A 20086-nucleotide genomic window follows, 5' to 3' on the forward strand; every position below is an offset into this window, starting at 1 on the left:
TATTGGGAGGAAGAGGAAAGGTTTTTATCAGGAGCACTCAAGAAACCATGCTCTGTTTTCAGGAGATCCTGGACTCCCTGGCTGAACTGTACTCTCTGTTACAAGAGGAAGATATGTGGGCTGGTTTGTGGCAGAAGCGTTGCAAGTATTCAGAGACGGCGACTGCCATTGCTTACGAGCAGCACGGATTCTTTGAGCAGGTAGCCACCACCCAGTGTCCAATGAGCCGGCCGAGCCGGATGGAGGAGGAGAGGTGGTTTCTAACATTGTCAAGTCCAGAGTTCACGTTAAATAAGTTCACGTGTTTATTTGAAACACCCTGCGTAGAAAGGCCTTCTGATTGAAATCTCAGTTGAAGAGAAACACACATACATGACACAAACATTTTTGAAACTCAGTCCACGATCCTTTACTGTTAGTTGCTAACGTGGATGCTTTTTATCTGCAGTCAGTGGTCCTGTTGGAAGTGGCAGGTAGATTACATTCAGTGTTGAAATCTTAATCCTCGTGTTTGTCCTTTGTATGTAGCCTGGGCCGCTGTCCCAGGATATGGCTCTCGGCCTTGTGTAGGACACTGAGCCGCAGAAACTCCAGAACAGGCACGAGCTTTGGGCTCTGCTGTCCTCACTGAGGGACAGAGAGATTCATCCTGGGGCTCGGCGGTCTCTACACTGTCTGTTGTGACGGGCGAGGGGGCGGGAGGTACGGGGGCCATCCCTGTTCCCTGTGCACGTGGAGCCTCTCGGGTGGCAATGATCTTAGAGAAGAGCTTAGGGCACCCCCAGGCCTGAGGTCCAGGTTGTCCTAAATAATTGAGAGCGTGATTAACTTCTTCAGGCACAAGAATCTTACGAGAAGGCAATGGACAAAGCCAAGAAGGAGCATGAGAGGAGTAACGCGTCCCCTGCTATCTTCCCAGAGTACCAGCTTTGGGAGGACCACTGGATTCGGTACGCCAGCGTGCTTGATGCATTCAGGAGTCCGTGAAGAGATCCAGTAAAAAAAGTCTCTGAAATTTCCTCATGTGTGTTTTTAAAAGGGGACTTCGCTACTTTCGCTATGGCCTTATTATGAAGAAAGGAACAACTTCTTCCAGTTCTCCGAGCTCTCCACTGTGTTGTGGCGGGCAGCCCTTGGTGTTCTGGGGGAGCTGTTATTTCAGAGAGCGGGTGGCTCACTGCCATGGGCACCTTGGGGGAAAAATTTGCTCTGGGGGGAAAATTTCTGTTTTCTTCTGTGGAATGGCAACAAACGACTTAATGTCTCGTCTCCTGCCCTGTCTCAGTCTGCGAGTGTGTTGGTACCTGACCTTGTGCTCTTGAATCCCTGGTCTTCTAGGTGCTCGAAGGAGTTGAACCAATGGGAAGCCTTGACGGAGTATGGCCAGTCCAAAGGGCACATAAACCCTTACCTCGTCCTCGAGTGTGCTTGGCGGGTGTCCAACTGGACCGCCATGAAGGAGGCACTGGTGCAGGTGAGGCCACTTTCCTGCTGCCTGAGAACTCGCTGGGCCCAGATTATGTTCTCCACAGCCGCGTGGGTCCCTTCCACAAAGCCCTAAGTCTCTAGAGTGTTCTCCTCACTTAGAACAAACTGGGCATTTTGGCAGATGAAAAATAGCACTTGGGAAGCAGGCATTATTTTTGGTCGTCTCTAAGCCCTTTCCTGGATCGGTTCCATCTAGGCGTTAGATTAAGTAGTAGTCCGTCGAGGCGGACTTGGTGCAGAAGCACGGCTGGAAGTGCAGGCACAAGGGCACATCCCGGGCCGGGCCTGGCGGTAAGGTCTGCTGAGTGATGTGGTGTTACAAAGTGTGTTCTGTGTCGCACGAGTGAAAGCAGCGTAGTGTAACGGAACTTGAGTCATTAACTTGGTTGAGCCCCACTTCTTTTTTTAAGTTTATTTTGAGAGACAGTGGGTACACAAGTGCAGGGAAGGGGCAGAGAGAGAGGGAGAGAGAATCGCAAGCAGACTCCATGCTGTCAGTGCAGAGCCTGACACAGGGCTGGATCCTGGGAACTGTGAGGTCATGACCTGAGAGTCGGATGCTTAACCAGCTGAGCCACCCAGGTGCGCCCTGAGCTCCACGTTTTTTAAGGTGAAGTTCCATCCAGCAGAACTGAGTACCCAGTGGGAAGGTGGGCACAGAGGTGCAGCTCCCTCTGTCTCCACTGGGGGAGATCAGGCCCCGAAAGCTGCAGTATTGCACGGTACGACTCTGTGTCATCTGGACCCCACGTTAGGCAGTCCTCGGATGCAGCCGTTCTTTTTGCTCCTCATTTGTCATCTGGGCCCTTCCTCCTGTTCCCCTTCGGCCTCCTTCCCTGCTCCTCCTCGGCTCTCCACCTTTTCCCTGTGACGTTCATGCTTGGGGTTGAGCTGAAGGAAGTGCTACCGTCCTGTCCTCACCTGCCCTTCTACCCAGTAGGGTTTAGTTACATCCACACCACTGATTTTCCTCTTCTCTTGTCATTTGGAGACGGCAAGAGCACGTGGGATTATGGGGCTGCTTTCTCGCAAATGAGGAGTCCAGAATTTTAACCTGTATTGTGGTTACTGTGGTTCCTGATGTTACTCTTTAACAAACATGTAGAAGGTCATGGAACTGAGATGGTCACAGACCGTGTGAACAGGGCTTGACTTTGGGGTTGGGATCTGGAAATTGCTCATCTGATGCAGGGAGTTTGTTACTCCCAGAGATGACCAGTCTCGTGTTATGGGTAAAATACAGATTTTTTTTTTTTTTCTGACAAAATGTATTTACGTTCTACTGAGTAAATATTTATAGCTCGATCTGATGTTTCCTTTTTACTCCCTTCCCAGGGTTTCGCTTAGCCAAATACACACAGCGTCGTGCTATCCATAATCTGATCAGTGAATTTCTTCTTTCAGAAGCACTTGATAATTTTCCAAAGACTTGTAAGGCACATGCTGATTAGGAAAAAGCTCAAAGTATGTGAATAAACATTCTTAGGAGTCTGCAATAAGTAGTCTTCATAGTCCAAAATTATTTACTCATTTACTAATACTTAAAGGAAAAAAATCAAATGACTTCTGTTTTCGTTCCTGTGCATTGTGATTCCAGGGCTGCTTGCAGAAGTACCATTATTTCTTGGTTTGGGTTAATAAACGGCATAGGAAACAGAAGAGATGCCTGTGTTCTTGGTTTACGGAGGATAGGTGTGGTGATTGACAAAAGCCCATCTTCTTGAATAGTGTTTAAGTCCAGAAAATGTGAGGTCGGTGTGATTTTAGAGGATTGTATTAGAAGCACATGTTTTGACAAGTCTGTCTTCCTGAATTTCTTCCATCATTGGGTTATTGAGATCGAGAGAGGCTGTGAACGTGAACATGCTTGAAGAAGTGAGGTGTCAGAAAAAACAAGCCAGAGAGTTCTATGAATGCAGGATGGCGCTGTCTTCACCATCCTCATCATACTTGCGTGATTTAGGTGGTATTAGGGCACTAAAATGTGTATCGGGTTTATTTGCTAACGATGCTTCAGAATGAATGTTATGTTGGTCTCACATCGAATCCTATAAAATACCTTCAACGGAGAGATGCTTTCTTCTTAACACACAGAGATTATTTTGAAAAGACCTTAATTTTTTTATCATTTGTTTTTGAATGCTCTGTAAGAGACTGATCAAATGAGACAAGTTGTAATGCTTTCTTCAGCAGGTGGTTGGCAAATAGAGCTTTCGAGGGCAGAAAGGGGGAGCATGTGGAGCCTTTACGTGGCTCTGGGCCATGTGTGTGTGTGTGTGGGGGGGGGGCCCGGGTCAGAGCCAACGAGAGGAAATGTGACCGCTCTGGGCTCAGTCTGCTTCATAATAGAACTGATAACTAAGATAGAAGAAATCTAGGGGAAATTAAGTGACAGTGAAATTTATGAGTGTTTTCTCATATTCCTAACCTAAACCATCGACTTTTGCTTCCTTCTATAACATGGAACAAGTTAGATTAGTTTCTCAGGCTAACAGTTATGAACTGGAAACAATTCAAAATTATATCGATCCGAGTGGAGTTGAACGTATATTTAATACTTTGGAAATTCTCTGGCTGACTTTGTAGCCGAGCGGTGGTCGTTAATCTTTTCTATCACAACAGCGATCAGTTTCCCTCTTTTTTGGAATCACTAATGACCTTAAAGTGAGGACCCTGTAGAGACTTGGGTGCTCACTGGTTTTGGGAAAAGGAGAGTATCTAGGAAATGTAACCTACATGCCTGACTTCTGAAAAGAAAAGAAGCATCTATTCATGGCTTAATGTCTGTTTATCTCCTTGTAAAATTGGCTCCCAAACAATCGGCCTACCATGTTGACCCTTCACACTGAAAGGAAGTTTGCCCATTGCATCCACGCACTGTGTTTTCACCACCAGGTGGAAGTAAGTTGCCCCAAAGAGATGGCTTGGAAGGTCAACATGTACCGCGGGTACCTGGCTATCTGCCACCCCGAGGAGCAGCAGCTCAGCTTCATCGAGCGCCTGGTGGAGATGGCCAGCAGCTTGGCCATCCGCGAGTGGCGGCGGCTGCCGCACGTGGTGTCGCACGTGCACACGCCTCTTCTCCAGGTGGGTACGCGCGTGTCCTCGGGCGGTCTCGGGGGCCGTCACAGCAGGCCACCCCCTGGCCAGGCTTAGGTCCGTAAACTGACCTGGATGACCGAGAGGAAGATCCTTTCACCTGTCCTGTCCTCTCTCATTCAAGCTGGTCCTCAGCGAAAGGAAGGCCAGAGTCTCAATCCTGAGGGATGAAATGTGGCTTCTCTTTTGGGAGCTTCTGTGGCCTGTAAATGACAGATGACATCCCACGAGTGACTTTGAGGATTCTTAATTTTGCTCTAGGCATTTTCTTTCACGTCCCCTGTGCCACCATCAATGTGTGATGCCACTGCACAGCCTAAAAAGTCCTGCGTCCTCAGAGACCCTTAAGATTGCCGGTCTAGCCTGTGCCTTAGCCTCTTCCTCTGTGGGTCATCTCCCTGTTGCTGACAGTGTGTTCCAGCCACACAGGCCACCTGTTCAGCTGCTCAGCTCTGACGCAGTCTCTCCCCACAGCCCCTCACATGTGCTGCTTCTCTCCATAGAACCCCCCTTCTTCCCACCCCTCTGGCTGCCCTTGAGGCTCTGTATAAGCAGGAAGTGACAGCTAAGGCAGGACTGAAAATCGCCTGGTTGAGTGTCAAATGCATGCCAGGGCAGGCACACGGCCCCTCAGCAAAGGCCGAGAGACTTGACTGGTTCTGGTCTTTGGGGAAATCTCTGGTTAGCTAGCTGACCACAGAGCTAACTGAGCAGAGACTTAAGTGGGTGCATTTTACAAATAATATAGAAATAGTGTACCAACGTATTTAACCATAGTAGGGATTCCAGAAGGAATGAAGCCAGAAAAGGGGCTGATGGGGCATTTGAAGAAATAAGGGCTGAAAACTGCCCAAATTTGATAAGGAACCCAATTTCATTTACAAAGGAGATGTACAGATGATCTTACAAGCAAGGGAACAGCTGCTCAGCATCAGTCATTAGGAAAATGCAAATCAAAACCATGGCAAGATACTATTTCACACCTACTAGGATAAAAAAGATAGTAACATGTTGGTGAGGATGTGGAGGAATTAGAACCCACATTATACTGCTGGTGGGATTATAAAATAGCCTGGAAACAGTCTGCCGGTTCTTCAGAATATGAAGTGTAGAATGACCATATGACAGCTGTTTCAATCCTAGAGAAATTAAAACACAACCACACAAATACTTGTATGCCGATGTTCCCAGCAGCATAGTGTACATTAAATAGCCAAAATGTGGAAACTAGCCACGTGACCCTCCACTGACGAGTAGATAAAAAGTGGCGTGTCTGGGCAGTACGAAGGAGTGGAGTCCTGGTACAGGTGGGTGAGCCTTAGAAATACCCTGAGTGAAGAAGCCAGGCACAGAAGGCCATATGCCGTCTAACTCCACTTAGGAGAAGTGCCCAGGATAGGGGACTCCACAGAGACAGAGCAGGCCAGCGATTGTCACCTTCGTGGGGAGGAAGGATGCAGCGAGGCCGCTGAACGGGTCCAGGGCCGCTGTGGGGAGTGATGAGAATGTTCCATACTTAGGTGCTGTTGATGATTCTGCAGTGCTGAGAATATATTAAAAACTACTGAACTGAAAACTTGAGTGATTTCAGTGATATTTTAATTGTATGTCTGTAAAGCTGTTGTAGAAGAAATACCCCACTGTTGGGTTTCTGGTGAGGTTTTGGTGAGAGGGAGGTTTCAGGACACTGAAGGCAATGCCCTGAACTTGAGGTGCGGATAGAGAGCAGAGATTCATGCAGGCAGTGTCTACCACTAAGCTCAGTCAACGAGCTAGCAGGTGCCAAGCCTAGTGCCATGTTGGCGAGGATGTAACACTTTTGAAACAAAAATTCTGCCCCAGAGGAGGATCCAGCTGGAGAGAGGGCAGCCATAAGAAGCAAAACTTAAAACAAGAATTCAGTGCCGTGTGGTAGGACAGGGAGTAAACACAGGATTTAGAGAAGGGAGAAATCCCTGTGGGAGGGAGTAGAACCTTCCAGGTAGGATTTGGATAGGATCGGGATTGTGCCAGGGCATTTCCATCAGTTTGGAGCCAGCAACTCATCAGGGTGTAAAGGGCAATGAATTGGACAGACCCATGAGAGACATGACTGAAGATGTATGTGCCAGCCCAAAGGGATCACCTGTGAATCCTGTTTTCAGATGCATGGTGTGGCTCTGGGTTTAAGTTGCTGGAAGGAGGGCCTGAGGGCAGGGGGCCATGCTGCTGTGGTCCGAGCTCGGTAGGAGAGCCACACTTCGTTGGTGGCAGAGGGAATGGGAAAGAACTAGTGTGGGGGGACTGCCGTTAGCAAGGTGTGCTGCCCACACCACTGTCGTCCCTCTCCTATCGCAGTAGCCGCAGAGCTGAGCTTTTAAAAGTGGGGGGAGCACAAGAGCACACTTTGGGGTGAAGAGTAAGTGAAGCGTGGCCTTGAGGTGTCTATACGAGCTGGAGAGCTTCCTCGGTGAGTCGTGACAGCCTGACAGTCATTGGATTGCTGAAGGGCTCTGATTTATGTTCCTCATGTGCCCTTCAATGCTTACCGTGGAATCCCTTCTGCCGGTCCCATTCAGGCAGCCCAGCAAATCATTGAGCTTCAGGAAGCTGCACAAATAAACGCAGGCTTGCAGCCGACCAACCTGGGCCGGAACAATAGCCTACATGACATGAAGACGGTGGTGAAGACTTGGAGGAACCGGCTGCCCATCGTGTCTGATGACTTGTCCCACTGGAGCAGCGTGTTCATGTGGAGGCAGCATCATTACCAGGGTAAACCTACCTGGTCCGGCATGCATTCATCATGTAATTTTCCAGACACCCCACTGTTCTGGTTTCATGTCTTGGTTTTGTCGTGTTTTTTTTTCTTTTACCAGATTTTCTATTTTCTGGCAGGTTGGGTAGGTGGTGGTTGGTATGGCAAGGGTAGAAGTGAAGGCAGTGAAAGGTGGGGAGATTTCCCCACCCTGTTAACACTTTGCTGGCACAGGAGCTGCTGGGGTGCAGGCTGGGGGATCGGAGCTCCGGGGTGTGGCGCTCGTTGTGAAGGTCCCCGAGGAAGAGCCACTTGAAGGTGGCCGTGTGGAGGCTTCTCCAGTCTTCCTGGGCCTTTTGGCTCATCCCCTCACCCCGCCAGACTTCTGTTTAGAGCCACCTTTGCCATTTAGCCACGATGGTAAATGCTCAGCTCACTAGTCAGCGCTTTTTACACCTTACTCTTGCGTAAAATACTTTCTTTGTGTAAAATGCGAGGAAAGGTAACGGGTTTATCACAGAGCTTCCCGTTTTCATAAGCCATGTGTGTGTGTTTTTCATTTTTTATTTAAGCCTTATCGTGGAACACTTTGAGAAATGTTGCGCGGGGACTGATAGCTCTTTTCTTTGCTCTCTAGCGATTGTAACTGCATATGAAAACAGTTCTCAGCACGATCCAAGTTCAAACAATGCCATGCTCGGGGTGCATGCGTCTGCTTCTGCGATCATCCAGTATGGGAAGATTGCCCGAAAACAAGGACTGGTCAATGTAGCTCTGGACATACTAAGTCGTATTCACACTATTCCAACTGTGCCTATTGTGGATTGCTTCCAGAAGATTCGACAGCAAGTCAAATGCTACCTCCAGCTGGCAGGAGTCATGGGGAAGAACGAGTGTATGCAGGTACAGTGACAGCGGAAGCCCCTTTGCTGAGGTGGTCCGGCGAAGAGCGAGTGCCCACGTGCGAACTCCTGGTGCAGATTGTAGGGAAAGCGAGCCAGAACTTTCTGAAAGCACAGCGTCGTTAGTGGGAGACTGTCCTTTCAAAAACCGAAAGGGAAAGGAAAGCAGTGGAGCGTTTGAAGTACATTTTATGGTCTCAGCTCTATACTACGCTTGGTTAAGGTTATGTAAGGAAAGAAAATGAAAAACTGATTATGGGGGTATAAGGGAGATTTTGACGACGATCAGAGGAACGTTAATAAAAACGAAGAGACGAACTAGACGCGTAAAGTTATAGAAAAAAACAGTATCCTTTAAGGTGTCCAGCACTGAATCTGGCATTTAGCAATTCACTTAGGAGCTGTCTGTCTGTCCATCTAGAGCTGTTTGTGGTGGGCGAGGTCTGCTGTCAACTTCACGTACACTTGTCGATGACCTTTAGGGCTTACCGCCTAGCTAAATATTTTGATGAAATTTCAGTAACTCTTTTCCTACTTGTTTTGTTTGTTTGTTTTTAAACAGGGCCTTGAAGTTATTGAATCTACAAACCTAAAATACTTCACAAAAGAGATGACTGCTGAGTTTTACGCCCTGAAGGGAATGTTCTTGGCTCAGATCAACAAGTATGTATGTTACGTAGAAGGAGAGTAAGAGGAAAATTCGTCAGATTATGTAAATAGTTTTTTATAACTTGAAGTGCCTGTGAAGCTCAAAGTCTGTATGGTTCGGTGACAGTTGTCAGGTGTGATGTTTCAGGTGTCCTATCTCTGTGAAGATCGTAAGTTGCGGCAGATTGGTAAGCCAGTTTGATGTATAGAACTGAGAGGCGTTTTTTTTTTTTTTAAATGAGTTGCTTGAACACAAAAATGCTGATGGCATGGATTCATTTCCCCATTTTCGCAGCATGACATTTTGGACCAGAGGTGATTTCATTCCTTTTATGGAGACATTTCCTGTTTTAGAGCAGGGGACCAGTCGGTAGTAACATGCAGGCCAAACCCAGCCAGGATCTGGTTTTTATAAGTGATGTGCTGGGACACACCGATCCCCACTGACACTGCCTGTGTGGCCACTTTCACACTACAGCCACAGTTGTGGCAAATTGTTGGGCCCACGAAGCCTAAACCTGCTTATCATCTGGTGCATTACAGAAAAAGGTCACAGAATCCTGTTTTGCAGAAATGCACATCAGATGAAGTTTTATAAGAAGTGTACAAATGAGATATACTGACAAGATGCTGCTCGATGCCGTATGTAGAGTTTGAAGCGCTCTCAAACTCTCACGTTTTCAACAATAGGGGTTACTTCTTTAGCTTATTTTAAATAAGGAAGTGATTTTGTCAAAGTAAAAGTTTTTTTTGGTTTTTTTTGTTGTTGTTGTTTTTAGTGTTTTAAATTCATATGACATAAAATAACCCATTTGAAAGCATACGGTTCAGTGGGTTTTAGTACATTCACAGAGTTGTACACATCACCACCTGCTATTTCTAAAACCTTTCCATCATCCCCAAAAGAAACCACATACCTGTTAGCAGTCACTCCCTATTTTCTCCTTCCTTTGTCCCCTGACAGCTGCTAATCTTTTCCTATCTCTATGACGTGCCCATTCTCAACATTTCGTATAAACGGAACCATACAGTCTGTGGCCTTTTGTGCCCAGCTTCTCACGCAGCATCATGGTTTTAAGGGTTGTCTGTGCTGTAGCCGATGCAAGTGCTTTGCTCCACTTTGTGGGTAAAGAACGCTCCACTGTGTGTCTATACATTTTATTTATCTGCTCAACAGTTAATGGGCATTTGGATGGTTTCTGCTCGTGGCTGCTGTGAGTCATGTTGCTGTGAACGTTCACGTACGAGGTTTTGTGTGAGCATGTGCTTTCACTGGTCTTGGGGACACATACTTCAGAGTGAAATCACTGGGTCACGTGGCACTTAGCTTTTTGAGAATCTGCCAAATGGTTTTACGCAGTGGCTGCTCCATTTTACATTCCCACCAGCAGTCTCTGTGCTTTCCAGTTTCTCCGCATCTTTGCCAACACTCATTACTTCCCACTTTGCTGATCACGGCCATGCTGGTGCCTCGCGGCAGTGTTGACCGTCCTTTTCCTGGTGGTGGGTGGTGGTGAGCATCTATCCTTCTCCCCGGAGACGTGTGTTCGGTTATTTTGCCCATTTCTTAGTTGGATTATCTGACTTTTTACCTTCGAGCTCCAGTTCTTACACGTGTGGACGAAGGTCTCTCTGTCGGGTGTGTCACTGCAACGCCTCATGTTCTTGCCGGTGCCCCCAACGCACACAGCCTCTCGTTTCGAAGTCCAGTGCATCCGTTTTCTTAGGCTGCTCGTACTTCTGATGCCATAGCTAAGACCCCACCGCCGAACCCACGGTCACAAGATTTACTTCTGTGATTTCTTGAAAGAGTCTTACGGGTTTAGCTCTCGCATTTAGGTCTTTAACCATTTTGAGTTAATTTTTATACGTGGCATGAGGTAGTGGTCCAGATACGTTCTTTGGCACTTGTACGTACTGTGTCCCAGCACCATTCCTTGAAAAGACTTACTTCCCCGTAGAATGACCTTGGCACCCTTTTTGAAAGTTAGTCGACCAGAGGAATCCAGGTTTGCTTCTGGACACTCGGTTCCATCCCCTGATGTACGTCTGTCCTTACACGGCTGCCACACCGTGTTGCTCACTGTTGCTTTGCAGTAAAGTTTGAAACAGGGAAGTGTTCTTCAGCTTGATTCTTGTTCGAGATTGTTGGCTGTTTGGAGTTGCTAACATTTTTCCACGTGAACGTTAGGTTATCCATTTCTGTAAAAGAGGCAGCCAGGATTGTAGAGCTTGAATCCGTAGGTTAACTTGGGGAATATTGTCATCATAATGATATTAAATCTTCCCATTCACGAACACAAGAGGTGTTTATCTTTGTTTCATTTAACAGTGTTTTATAGCTCTTAACGTCCAAGTCTTGCATTTTTGGTGTTAAATGATTCCTAAAAGATCTTAATGTTACTGTAAATCATTTTCTTAACTTTATTTCTAGATTCTCCATTGCTAAAGTATAGAGATACAACTGAATTTTGTATACTTCTCTTACATTTTCAACTTTGTGAAGTGTTTATTTACTCTGATCGTTTTGTGTGTGTGTGTGTGGATTCTTGGGGGTGTTCTTTACGTAAGATCGCGTCATCTGCAAATGGAGATAATTGTACATCTTCGTCTCCAATCTGGATGCCTTTGCTTTTTTCTTGCCTAATTGCTCTACCTGGGACTTTCAATACTGAGTTCAGGAGAAGTGGTGAAAGTTCTTGCCTTGTTCCTGATCATAGAGGAAGACCTTTCAGCCTTTCCGCACTGACTGTGATGTTACCGAGGGGCTTTTTGTGTGTGGCCTTTATTCTGTTAGGGTAGTTTCCTTCCATACCTAGTTCGTGGGCCGTGTTTATCATGAAAGGGTGTTGGATTTCATCAAATGCTTTTCCTGCACCAACTGATGGGCTCCATGTTTTTCCTCTTCATTCTGTTCATGTGATGTGTCACATGGGCTGACTTTTTGTTTGTTGATCACCACCTTGTGTTGCAATAAATCTCATTTGACCTTGATCATGGTGTATGATCCTTTTCATGCGGTTGGATTCGATCTGCATTTAGATTCACAAGGGCCAGGAATATCTAGTTCTTTCGTGTCTTGTACGTTGTTGGAAGATGCAAAACCGTCTCTTATTTGCAGCTAGTGACGTGGTGCAATCACTGTGGAAAATGGTTTGTCAGCTCCTCAAAAAATTACATGCAGAATTATCCTATGACCTGGGAATTCCAGTCTTAGATGCATAGGCAAGAGAATAAGGAATGGTGCTCAAGCAGGCACTTGCTCACGAGTGTTCATAGCAGCTCTGTGCACAGAGCCGGCACAGACAAAACTTGGCAAAACAGCTCAAGTGAACGGGTAAGCAGTGCAACGGACAGAAGTGAGACGTAAAAAGGAACAAGAGGCTGACGCTGCCTACAACATAGGTGAACCTCAGACGCTGTGCTGAGAGAAGCCAGATGCAAAATCACATGATACATAATCCCGTTTATACGAACCATGCAGATAAGGTCAAGGCACAGAGCCAGAAAGCTGGCTGGCAGTCACCAGGGGCTGAAGGTTGGGGGAAACAGAGACCGACTGCTCCGTGGTGTGGGTTTCGTTTTGGGATGATGACAGTGTTTTGGAACCCAATTGAGTAGCAGTTGTATGACATTTTGAGTATACTAAACGCCATTGAATTATCCATCTTAAAATGCTTGGTTTTATGTTACACAAAGCTCACCTAAAAATAATTATGCTCTGATTTGTGTCCTCTCAGATCTGAGGAAGCAAACAAAGCCTTTTCTGCAGCCGTACAAATGCACGACGTGCTGGTGAAAGCTTGGGCCATGTGGGGCGACTACCTGGAGAACATCTTCGTGAAGGAGCGGCAGCTGCACCTCGGGGTGTCCGCCATCACCTGTTACCTGCACGCCTGCCGGCATCAGAATGAGAGCAAATCGAGGAAATACTTAGCCAAGGTGAGAACGAAAGAACCGGTTTTCCCCGAAGGCCTCCAGTAGCCTTAAGGCTTCCACGAGGAATCGGCTGTTTCCTAATCCGTGCTGGGGTGGGGGGGGGACTGTCTCACGCCTGCACCATCGGTCCCCATCACTCTTGACAGCATCTGTCATGGTTCCATTTGCGAACTAAGAAAACTTGAGTCCAGTGTTCTCTGTGGGGTCTCCCTCTGGAGACTGCCGGGGAGGCTGTCGGCGGGTGGGGTGGGGGGAGCAGTGCTTACCTGCCGGACACCCCATAGATGCTCACATCTCACCTGCAGGGAAGGTGCGCATGGTCACAGAGCTGCTCAGCTCTAGTCGCAGGGGGCGTGGGATCCTCTGACTTCCACAGACACTGCAGGGTGAGGTCACAGCTGCTAGAGTTCTTGTCCCATATCACCCCAGCACCGTGCCATGGACCATGCCGAGGGTGACTGCTTGACCCTGAGGCTGCTTCCTCAGCGTGGCTTCTCGTCTTTTTACTTACGTAATTCTTATCAATTTATTCAAGAAACAGAAACAAAACCCAGAATTAATCCTTGTAGAAAACGTAGGAGTAAGTTCTGCTTTTCTGTTTTGTCCGTTAAGGGTTTGGGTTTCTTAGGATTCCTTGATTTGACGTCAACATCTGGAATGAATGTCAGCACCTGGTATTTAAAAGTGACCCTAGAAACACAGACTAGCAATAGTGATGCAAAGAAGCTGCCTAAGTATCTGACTTCGGATTTGCCTACTTCTCAATATAATTGTTGGAGACAGTGGACACCAGGCTGCCGCGTGTGGCCCACCTGACGCCGGGGTGCTGTTCATCAGAGATTTTTGGCAAAAGGCCCTTTTGTTTTGGTGAGGTCATGAGTGTGAATTCGGAGGTCACTGGCCACTGGTCGCCGGCAGGTTGGGGCAGTTAATGATTGGCAGTAATGCTGAGTCTACATAAGGACCGTGTGCACACTTGGGGTTTTATCCGTCTGTGATTTATACGTGAAGTTTAGCAGCATTGGCCATTTCGTACGTACTTTTCACACATTGCCCATAAGGCTATTCTATGTGCTATGTTGGGGAAAAGGCACCGGATTAAGGGCCTCAATCTTTATTCACCTCTAGGATTTTTCCTCCTGTCTTAGGTGCTGTGGCTTCTGAGTTTTGATGACGACAAAAATACTTTGGCAGATGCTGTCGACAAGTACTGCATCGGCGTGCCGCCCATCCAGTGGCTGGCCTGGATCCCCCAGCTGCTCACCTGCCTGGTTGGCTCCGAGGGAAAGCTGCTTTTGAACCTTATTAGCCAGGTGCGAATAACAAGGTCTCTTTGTTCACAAGAAAATTATGTCTTCATTTCACATTGTTTTTTCTGGAAAGAAGGTGCATGCTCAAAACACTGAAAATAAGTGAAAGATAGGAAGATGTACACATTTAGACATCACTTGATCTGAAGCACAATTAGATGTGATCGCAGAATTAGGGGCACCTGGGTGGCCCACCCAGTGTGTTAAGCATCCAACTTCACTTCAGGTCATGATCTCGCAGTTTGTGAGTTCGAGCCCTGTGTCGGGCTCTGAGCTCCGTGCTGACAGCTCAGGGCCTGGAGCCTTCTTTAGATTCTGTGTCTCCCTCTTTCTCTGTCCCTCCCCTGCTCACTCGCTCACTCTCTCTCAAAAAATAAAAGCCTTAAGAAAAAAAAAAGAAACGATTGAAGAATAGGTCAAGGTTGCAGTGAAATAAGCCACTCGGTTGTTATGTGTTAAAATGCTAATTTTTTTGCTTGCGTATGATGCCACATAAAGATGCAGACGAAACAAGCATTCTCTTAAAATGTACAGTTACTAGTGGTTACTCTGAAATACAGTGAAATGCGTATCTGATCGTAATTGGTTTCCCATCATCGTGCCGGAACCCTTTGGAGCCTCCCTTCAAACTGAAGTCAGCATAATGGTAGCCTTGTCCCACCTTGTGCAGTTGTGCAGGGTGAAAGCTGTGTGCACTGGGGACGGGCTTTGGAGATGGGACACACTGGGGTCCTGTGGGCTTTCATGACCATTAGTTGAGATGATTTCAGATTGTCCCTCTTCTGTGAGAAGCCTGCTGGGTAGAGGAAGGACCCAGACAGTAGACGTTTGGAGACTGTTCTGTCTCATGTACAGTCCCCTTGACTGTGTTTCTTTCTGTAAAGTTAGCCCCGTGACTGACTTCATGAATGAAGTGGCTCCCAACTGAGCGTTTAGGAATATGACACTCATCTGTCTTTACATGAGATGCATCATGCATGTTGTACCCAGAAATGGTTTTACTTTTTCCCTCGAGAGACTGCAGCTATGTTCCTGGATGCTGGCATTTTGCTTGACGTTTATCTGCTCGATTCAGTCCATTTGGTATTGTCCTCATTGAACGTCTAGAGCTAGATGTCATTGGTGTCTTCTGGGCACATTTTGAAGAGTGTGAGTAACATGATAGTAGCTATTCAGACCTTTTGAGGAAGCCATAAAGCCCCAGTTTGGTAAGACTGTTGTTTCTTATCTTAAATAGAAAATTTTCAGCATCCTCCTTGCTGACGTCATGTACAGTAAAGTTTTTCACTAATGAACCTAATAGAATCGGTTCCCAGTGAATTGCCTAACAGAAAGACTGACTGGTGTCATTTTGTGTTTCCCTGTTACTTACCCAAGTAGGATCCAGGGACCAGTGTGTTTTGCCCTCCTCAGATTTACCAAATCAAACGAAAGTGGTTTCTCTGTCATTAACCGTCCGTCCCTAGGCAGAACCAGTTGGGCACCACGTTGATCTCTCTCAGACCTTTCGAGGGAAACTAGGTATTTTACCTGCTGTTTAATCCGAACTCATGTATTAGCTCAGTGGTATAGTATTTTGCCTCCTTGGTCCAGATGCAGACCCCCACCCACCATTTATGAACGACAAGTTATTTTCCATACAGATTGTCCTCATCTAGAAGCACAGTGGTGAGCAGTGCTCTTTATGCTCCGTGTCTCTGAGCAGGTTGGACGCGTGTATCCCCAGGCGGTCTACTTTCCCATCCGGACCCTGTACCTGACCCTGAAAATAGAGCAGCGGGAACGCTACAAGAGCGGTATGTCTCGGGCGGGGCCAGCTGGCCAGACCGCGGAGGGCTCATTGCGTGGGGGCATTCCATGTGCCGACGGCTGTGGACACGCTCCCGCCCTCAGCCTGTCTGTCTCTAGCCAGTGAGAGGACACTTCGGGGCTGGGAGGCAAAACCTGATCACTGAGGGAAGTCGATGGTTTGCCGTTGCTGTGGTTTAATAGGGTTTGTTTACCTGAGTGATTTGGTCCATAAGTAGAAAAAAATATATGAAATTTTTACCTCAAATTGTAAAGTTCAGTAATGCGTCCTGGTAAGCAATGTAAGTGTCACCTACTGTACGTGTCCTTTGTAAGAAATATCTTCTGCTGTCAGAAGAATCCGCATAGAAATCAGTCTTGCCAGTTGTGAAAATTTACTCAAACCAGAAGGGTTTTAATCCATATTGAACAGTACTCGTATGTGAGTAACTTACTAATGGCTTCAGTTGCCCACTGCACATGGTACTGTGTGAGCAGTTGAAGCCCCTTCGCTTCAGGACGTTTTTAACAGCCGGTCGTTTATGCTGCAAGGGCAGAGACTATTTAAAAAGGTGACCTGACCCACTGGGCACGTTTGCACCCCCGGCTGATGAGCTGGGTGAGCCAGGGACTGCACGCACGTCTCTGTGCTGGCCTCACGGCCACCACACCCAGGTGGATGTGTGGTTTGGTCGTTTGAAAATTAAGGTTTTTTTCTTCTGACTGAGCCGAAGCTAGAAAAACGGCCCTTGGGTTCTACGACGTATTTCTCACATGGCAGATGACTGTATTTTTAAAAATACCTTTTTAACGTACATGGTCTGGCTTTCCTCAATGAGGACATGGAGACTTGCCCATTAAATACGTTCAGATTCCCTGAGCTGTCTGCAAGGAATGTGAAGAATTTTTTTCCAAACATTTAAAAAATGCTCAAGCTTTGAGCCAAGTTAAAAAGGAGAGGACCACGAACACTCATGCACCCTCACCTCACTTCACCGCTCAGCACACGGGCCCGTTCGCTTTCCACCGACACATTGGAGGCCAGGCTGTAGGCAGTGGCGTTCTGCGGGCCTGAGTCCCTCGGTGCACCTCTCCGCGGAGCCGGGGCGGCTCCCACCCAGCCCCCGGGGAGCCGGCTGTCGTGATGTGCTAACACGCCGGCAGGAACAGCGTTGCTTTGGCCGATGGGTCCTCTAGAGCACCGAGCTCTCGCATCGGGCCAGTTTTGCGCTGACATTGGCGTTGTGTGTGTTGCTCTCAGATTCTGGACAGCAGCAGCCAAGTTCAGTGGGTAACCAGTCCCATTCTGCATCAGATCCAGGGCCCATAAGAGCAACAGCACCAATGTGGCGCTGCAGCCGAATCATGCACATGCAGCGAGAACTGCACCCAACACTTCTGTCTTCCCTGGAAGGCATCGTCGATCAGATGGTCTGGTTCAGAGAAAACTGGCACGAAGAGGTACGTGCAGAGAACCCGTCGTCCCGTGTGCTTTGGGCCGTGTTGCCTTCAGATTGGGTGCCTGCTCATTTATGTCTGTGTTGTCGAGTCGAACAGTAGAGTAAGCAGATAGTTAATGTTTGCGCACTAATGCAGCCCCAAATATTTGAAGCAGGAAAGTTGAGAAGGAGGTGAAATTGAGAAAGTTCCGCTGGCCTTGACGTGCTTATTACTGTGCTCAATTAAGTATCACTTAGCAGCAGTTCCCCGGGCCGCGGTGGTGGTGGCTGTGCGCTGGGTGCAGGTGTAGGTAGCAGAGGCGGAGTTGGTCCTCCAGTGAGCTTTTCCACAGCCAGGCCCTCTCCTTAGTGGTGTTAGCAGTGCAAGCTGATGACAGAGTGATGAGCCCTGTTATCTAGATGTTCATCTTGTTGGCCCAGAGGCCCCCTTGTTACTGTTACCTATGTGTGTGTCAGACACGCAGCAGTAACTTCAGAACTGGCTGCATAGAAAGGGTTTTCCAACAACAGAAGGGTATGTGTGTGACCCAAAAAGTGGAGTTTTGGTTTGGGTTTTTTTCTTTCTCTCTCTCTCTCTTTTTTTTTTAATGTTCAAGACACTTAGTCCCCATCATTAAAAACTCAGCTGACACCGTGGAGTGCACAGGCGTTCTGTCCCTTCTGTGCTGTCTGATTTTACACGTGCTGTGTGCCGGGAGGCGGTGGTGGGACCTGCCAAGCAGGTGCCGTGTGGTTGGTTAGCCGCTTGAATTGGGAGCTCTGTTTTGTGCATTGTCTTGGGTCTCTTTCCACTAGGTTCTCAGGCAGCTCCAGCAGGGCCTGGCGAAATGTTACTCTGTTGCATTTGAGAAAAGCGGAGCGGTGTCGGATGCCAAAATTACCCCCCACACTCTAAATTTTGTCAAGAAGTTGGTGAGCACGTTCGGAGTGGGCCTAGAGAACGTGTCCAACGTCTCGACCATGTTCTCCAGCGCGGCCTCTGAGTCCCTGGCCAGGCGGGCACAGGCCACCGCCCAGGACCCTGTCTTCCAGAAGCTAAAGGGCCAGTTCACAACCGGTGAGTCCCTTCCCTATACCTACAGAGTTCCACTTGGCTGTTCTTGGTCTGTCTTTAACATCTCAGCCAGCTAGTTCTTTGTTTTCGTGAGCACTCTACTAGGTGAGCTGGTTGCACTCTGTTTAGAATGTAGCCTCAGGTCACAAGGTCACGGTGACTCTTGCCAGCCTGTGGTTGCCCGTCCTTCTCTGAAGTGAAGGGTTAAGGTTTGGAACCAGGCTCCGCCTGAGGGATGGAGGGTGTGGGGAAGAGGAGGGTTTCAGGCTAAACCTGCCCTTCCCTCCCCTCCCCCCCCTCCACACTTGGTTTTTGTAGGAAAATTGAACAGTGTGAGGTGAGGCAGTGGGCTCAAGATGACAAGTAGGGCTCAGACTCATAGTGGATTCAGGTGGCACAATGACCAGGAGGTCGTATCGTCATCACTTGTCCCCGGTTTGGATCCAGGCCTTTTCCGAGAGCCCCAGGAGTATGAACCTTGGCTCCAGCCTGGTGTGATCGAAGGCGAGGTGGTCCGATCTCCTGTGGCCTCAGTCTTCATCTGCCAGACGGGGGCCCTGGTTCCCACAGCGCGTGTGCACAGGGGCCGACGGTGTCCCCCACGCAGGCTGTCTTTGCCACCTGTGTCCTGCCACCACCCTGCCAACCTGCCCGCCCTCTGGCGGAGGAGCCCAGGCGAGCACCGGGGCTCAGTGCGTCTAAAGTATCTTTTAACAACTTGCGTCCCAGAGAACACGGCTAGAAACCTGCGCTGTGTAGACTCTGTTGAAATCACATAAAAGAAAATATGTCCCACTAATTACACAGGATGCTTTGCAGCTACAGCCATGACTTACTTTTGATCCATCCAGGATAGGGTGCGTCCTGCCATCATTCCAGGCAGCCCGGGGCCCCTGGGTGTCTTCCCCTGCTGTGTGAGCTGGGCATTAAAGGTAACACTGGACTCGCCTTAAGGTCGAGGGGCTTCCCCTGCTGATCCCACACCTTGAAGAAGATGCTCTTTGAGCGATAAAATACGAGCTTTTCCTATCTTTTACCCTGAAGCACTTTGGTCACCTTAGATTATTTTCCTTGTGATGTTCACGTGACATGCTGTCAGTCTTTCCTGAAAAAGGAAAAGTCTGAGGTGAATTTTGTGGAGACTGTTGTATTTTACTTAAAAAATAGGACATTGTCTTTTTTTTTTTTTTTTTTTAAGTTTATTTTTGAGAGAGAGAACACAAGTGAGGGAGGGGCAAAAAGAGAGAGGGAGAGAGAATCCCAAGCAGGCTCCACACTCGGCACAGACAGAGCCCAATGTGGGGCTCGAACTCACAAACTGTGAGATCATGACCTGAGCCAAAATCAGGAATTGGATGCTTAACCAACTGAGACACCCAGGTGCCCCTGTTTAGTATGTCTTTACCTTAAAATGTCTGCTGGTTAAATCAAATGTCATCTGAAACAGAACATTCAGAGGGAGACAAGTCATTTGGGTGTCGATGCAAAAAAAATTTTAAAAACTGAACTGTGAGAGACGACAGCCGTGAGGCTCTGACCCTCTTCCAAGTGTGGGCGTTTCAGATACTTCACTCCGAGCTCTGCATCCCCTCTGGTCACCCGTTCCCAGGAAGGGCCGTCTCTGGGTCCAAGCACCACGTTCTAGTTCCCACAAGGGAGCA

At 47.9% G+C, this 20086-nt stretch overlaps 1 protein-coding gene across 10 annotated transcripts in view; it reads left to right on the plus strand.

Annotated features, from left to right (window-relative positions):
- Positions 1–20086, plus strand: part of LOC102948714 (transformation/transcription domain associated protein) — a 114161-nt gene that overhangs the window by 79372 nt on the left and 14703 nt on the right. For 6 of the 10 annotated variants that reach the window (XM_042970831.1, XM_042970833.1, XM_042970830.1 and 3 more), the window contains exons 54-65: positions 63–200; positions 838–950; positions 1339–1474; positions 4384–4575; positions 7146–7374; positions 7962–8227; positions 8789–8889; positions 12615–12816; positions 13962–14126; positions 15829–15919; positions 17173–17372; positions 18167–18428. In XM_042970831.1, coding sequence (XP_042826765.1) covers positions 63–200; positions 838–950; positions 1339–1474; positions 4384–4575; positions 7146–7374; positions 7962–8227; positions 8789–8889; positions 12615–12816; positions 13962–14126; positions 15829–15919; positions 17173–17372; positions 18167–18428 — 2095 coding nt within the window. The remainder of the gene's footprint in view (positions 1–62; positions 201–837; positions 951–1338; positions 1475–4383; positions 4576–7145; positions 7375–7961; positions 8228–8788; positions 8890–12614; positions 12817–13961; positions 14127–15828; positions 15920–17172; positions 17373–18166; positions 18429–20086) is intronic. The other 4 variants (XM_042970837.1, XM_042970838.1, XM_042970839.1 and 1 more) reach the window with 3 other exon arrangements.

Source organism: Panthera tigris, chromosome E3 (assembly GCF_018350195.1).
Source record: "Panthera tigris isolate Pti1 chromosome E3, P.tigris_Pti1_mat1.1, whole genome shotgun sequence".
Classification (NCBI taxonomy): domain Eukaryota; kingdom Metazoa; phylum Chordata; class Mammalia; order Carnivora; family Felidae; genus Panthera; species Panthera tigris.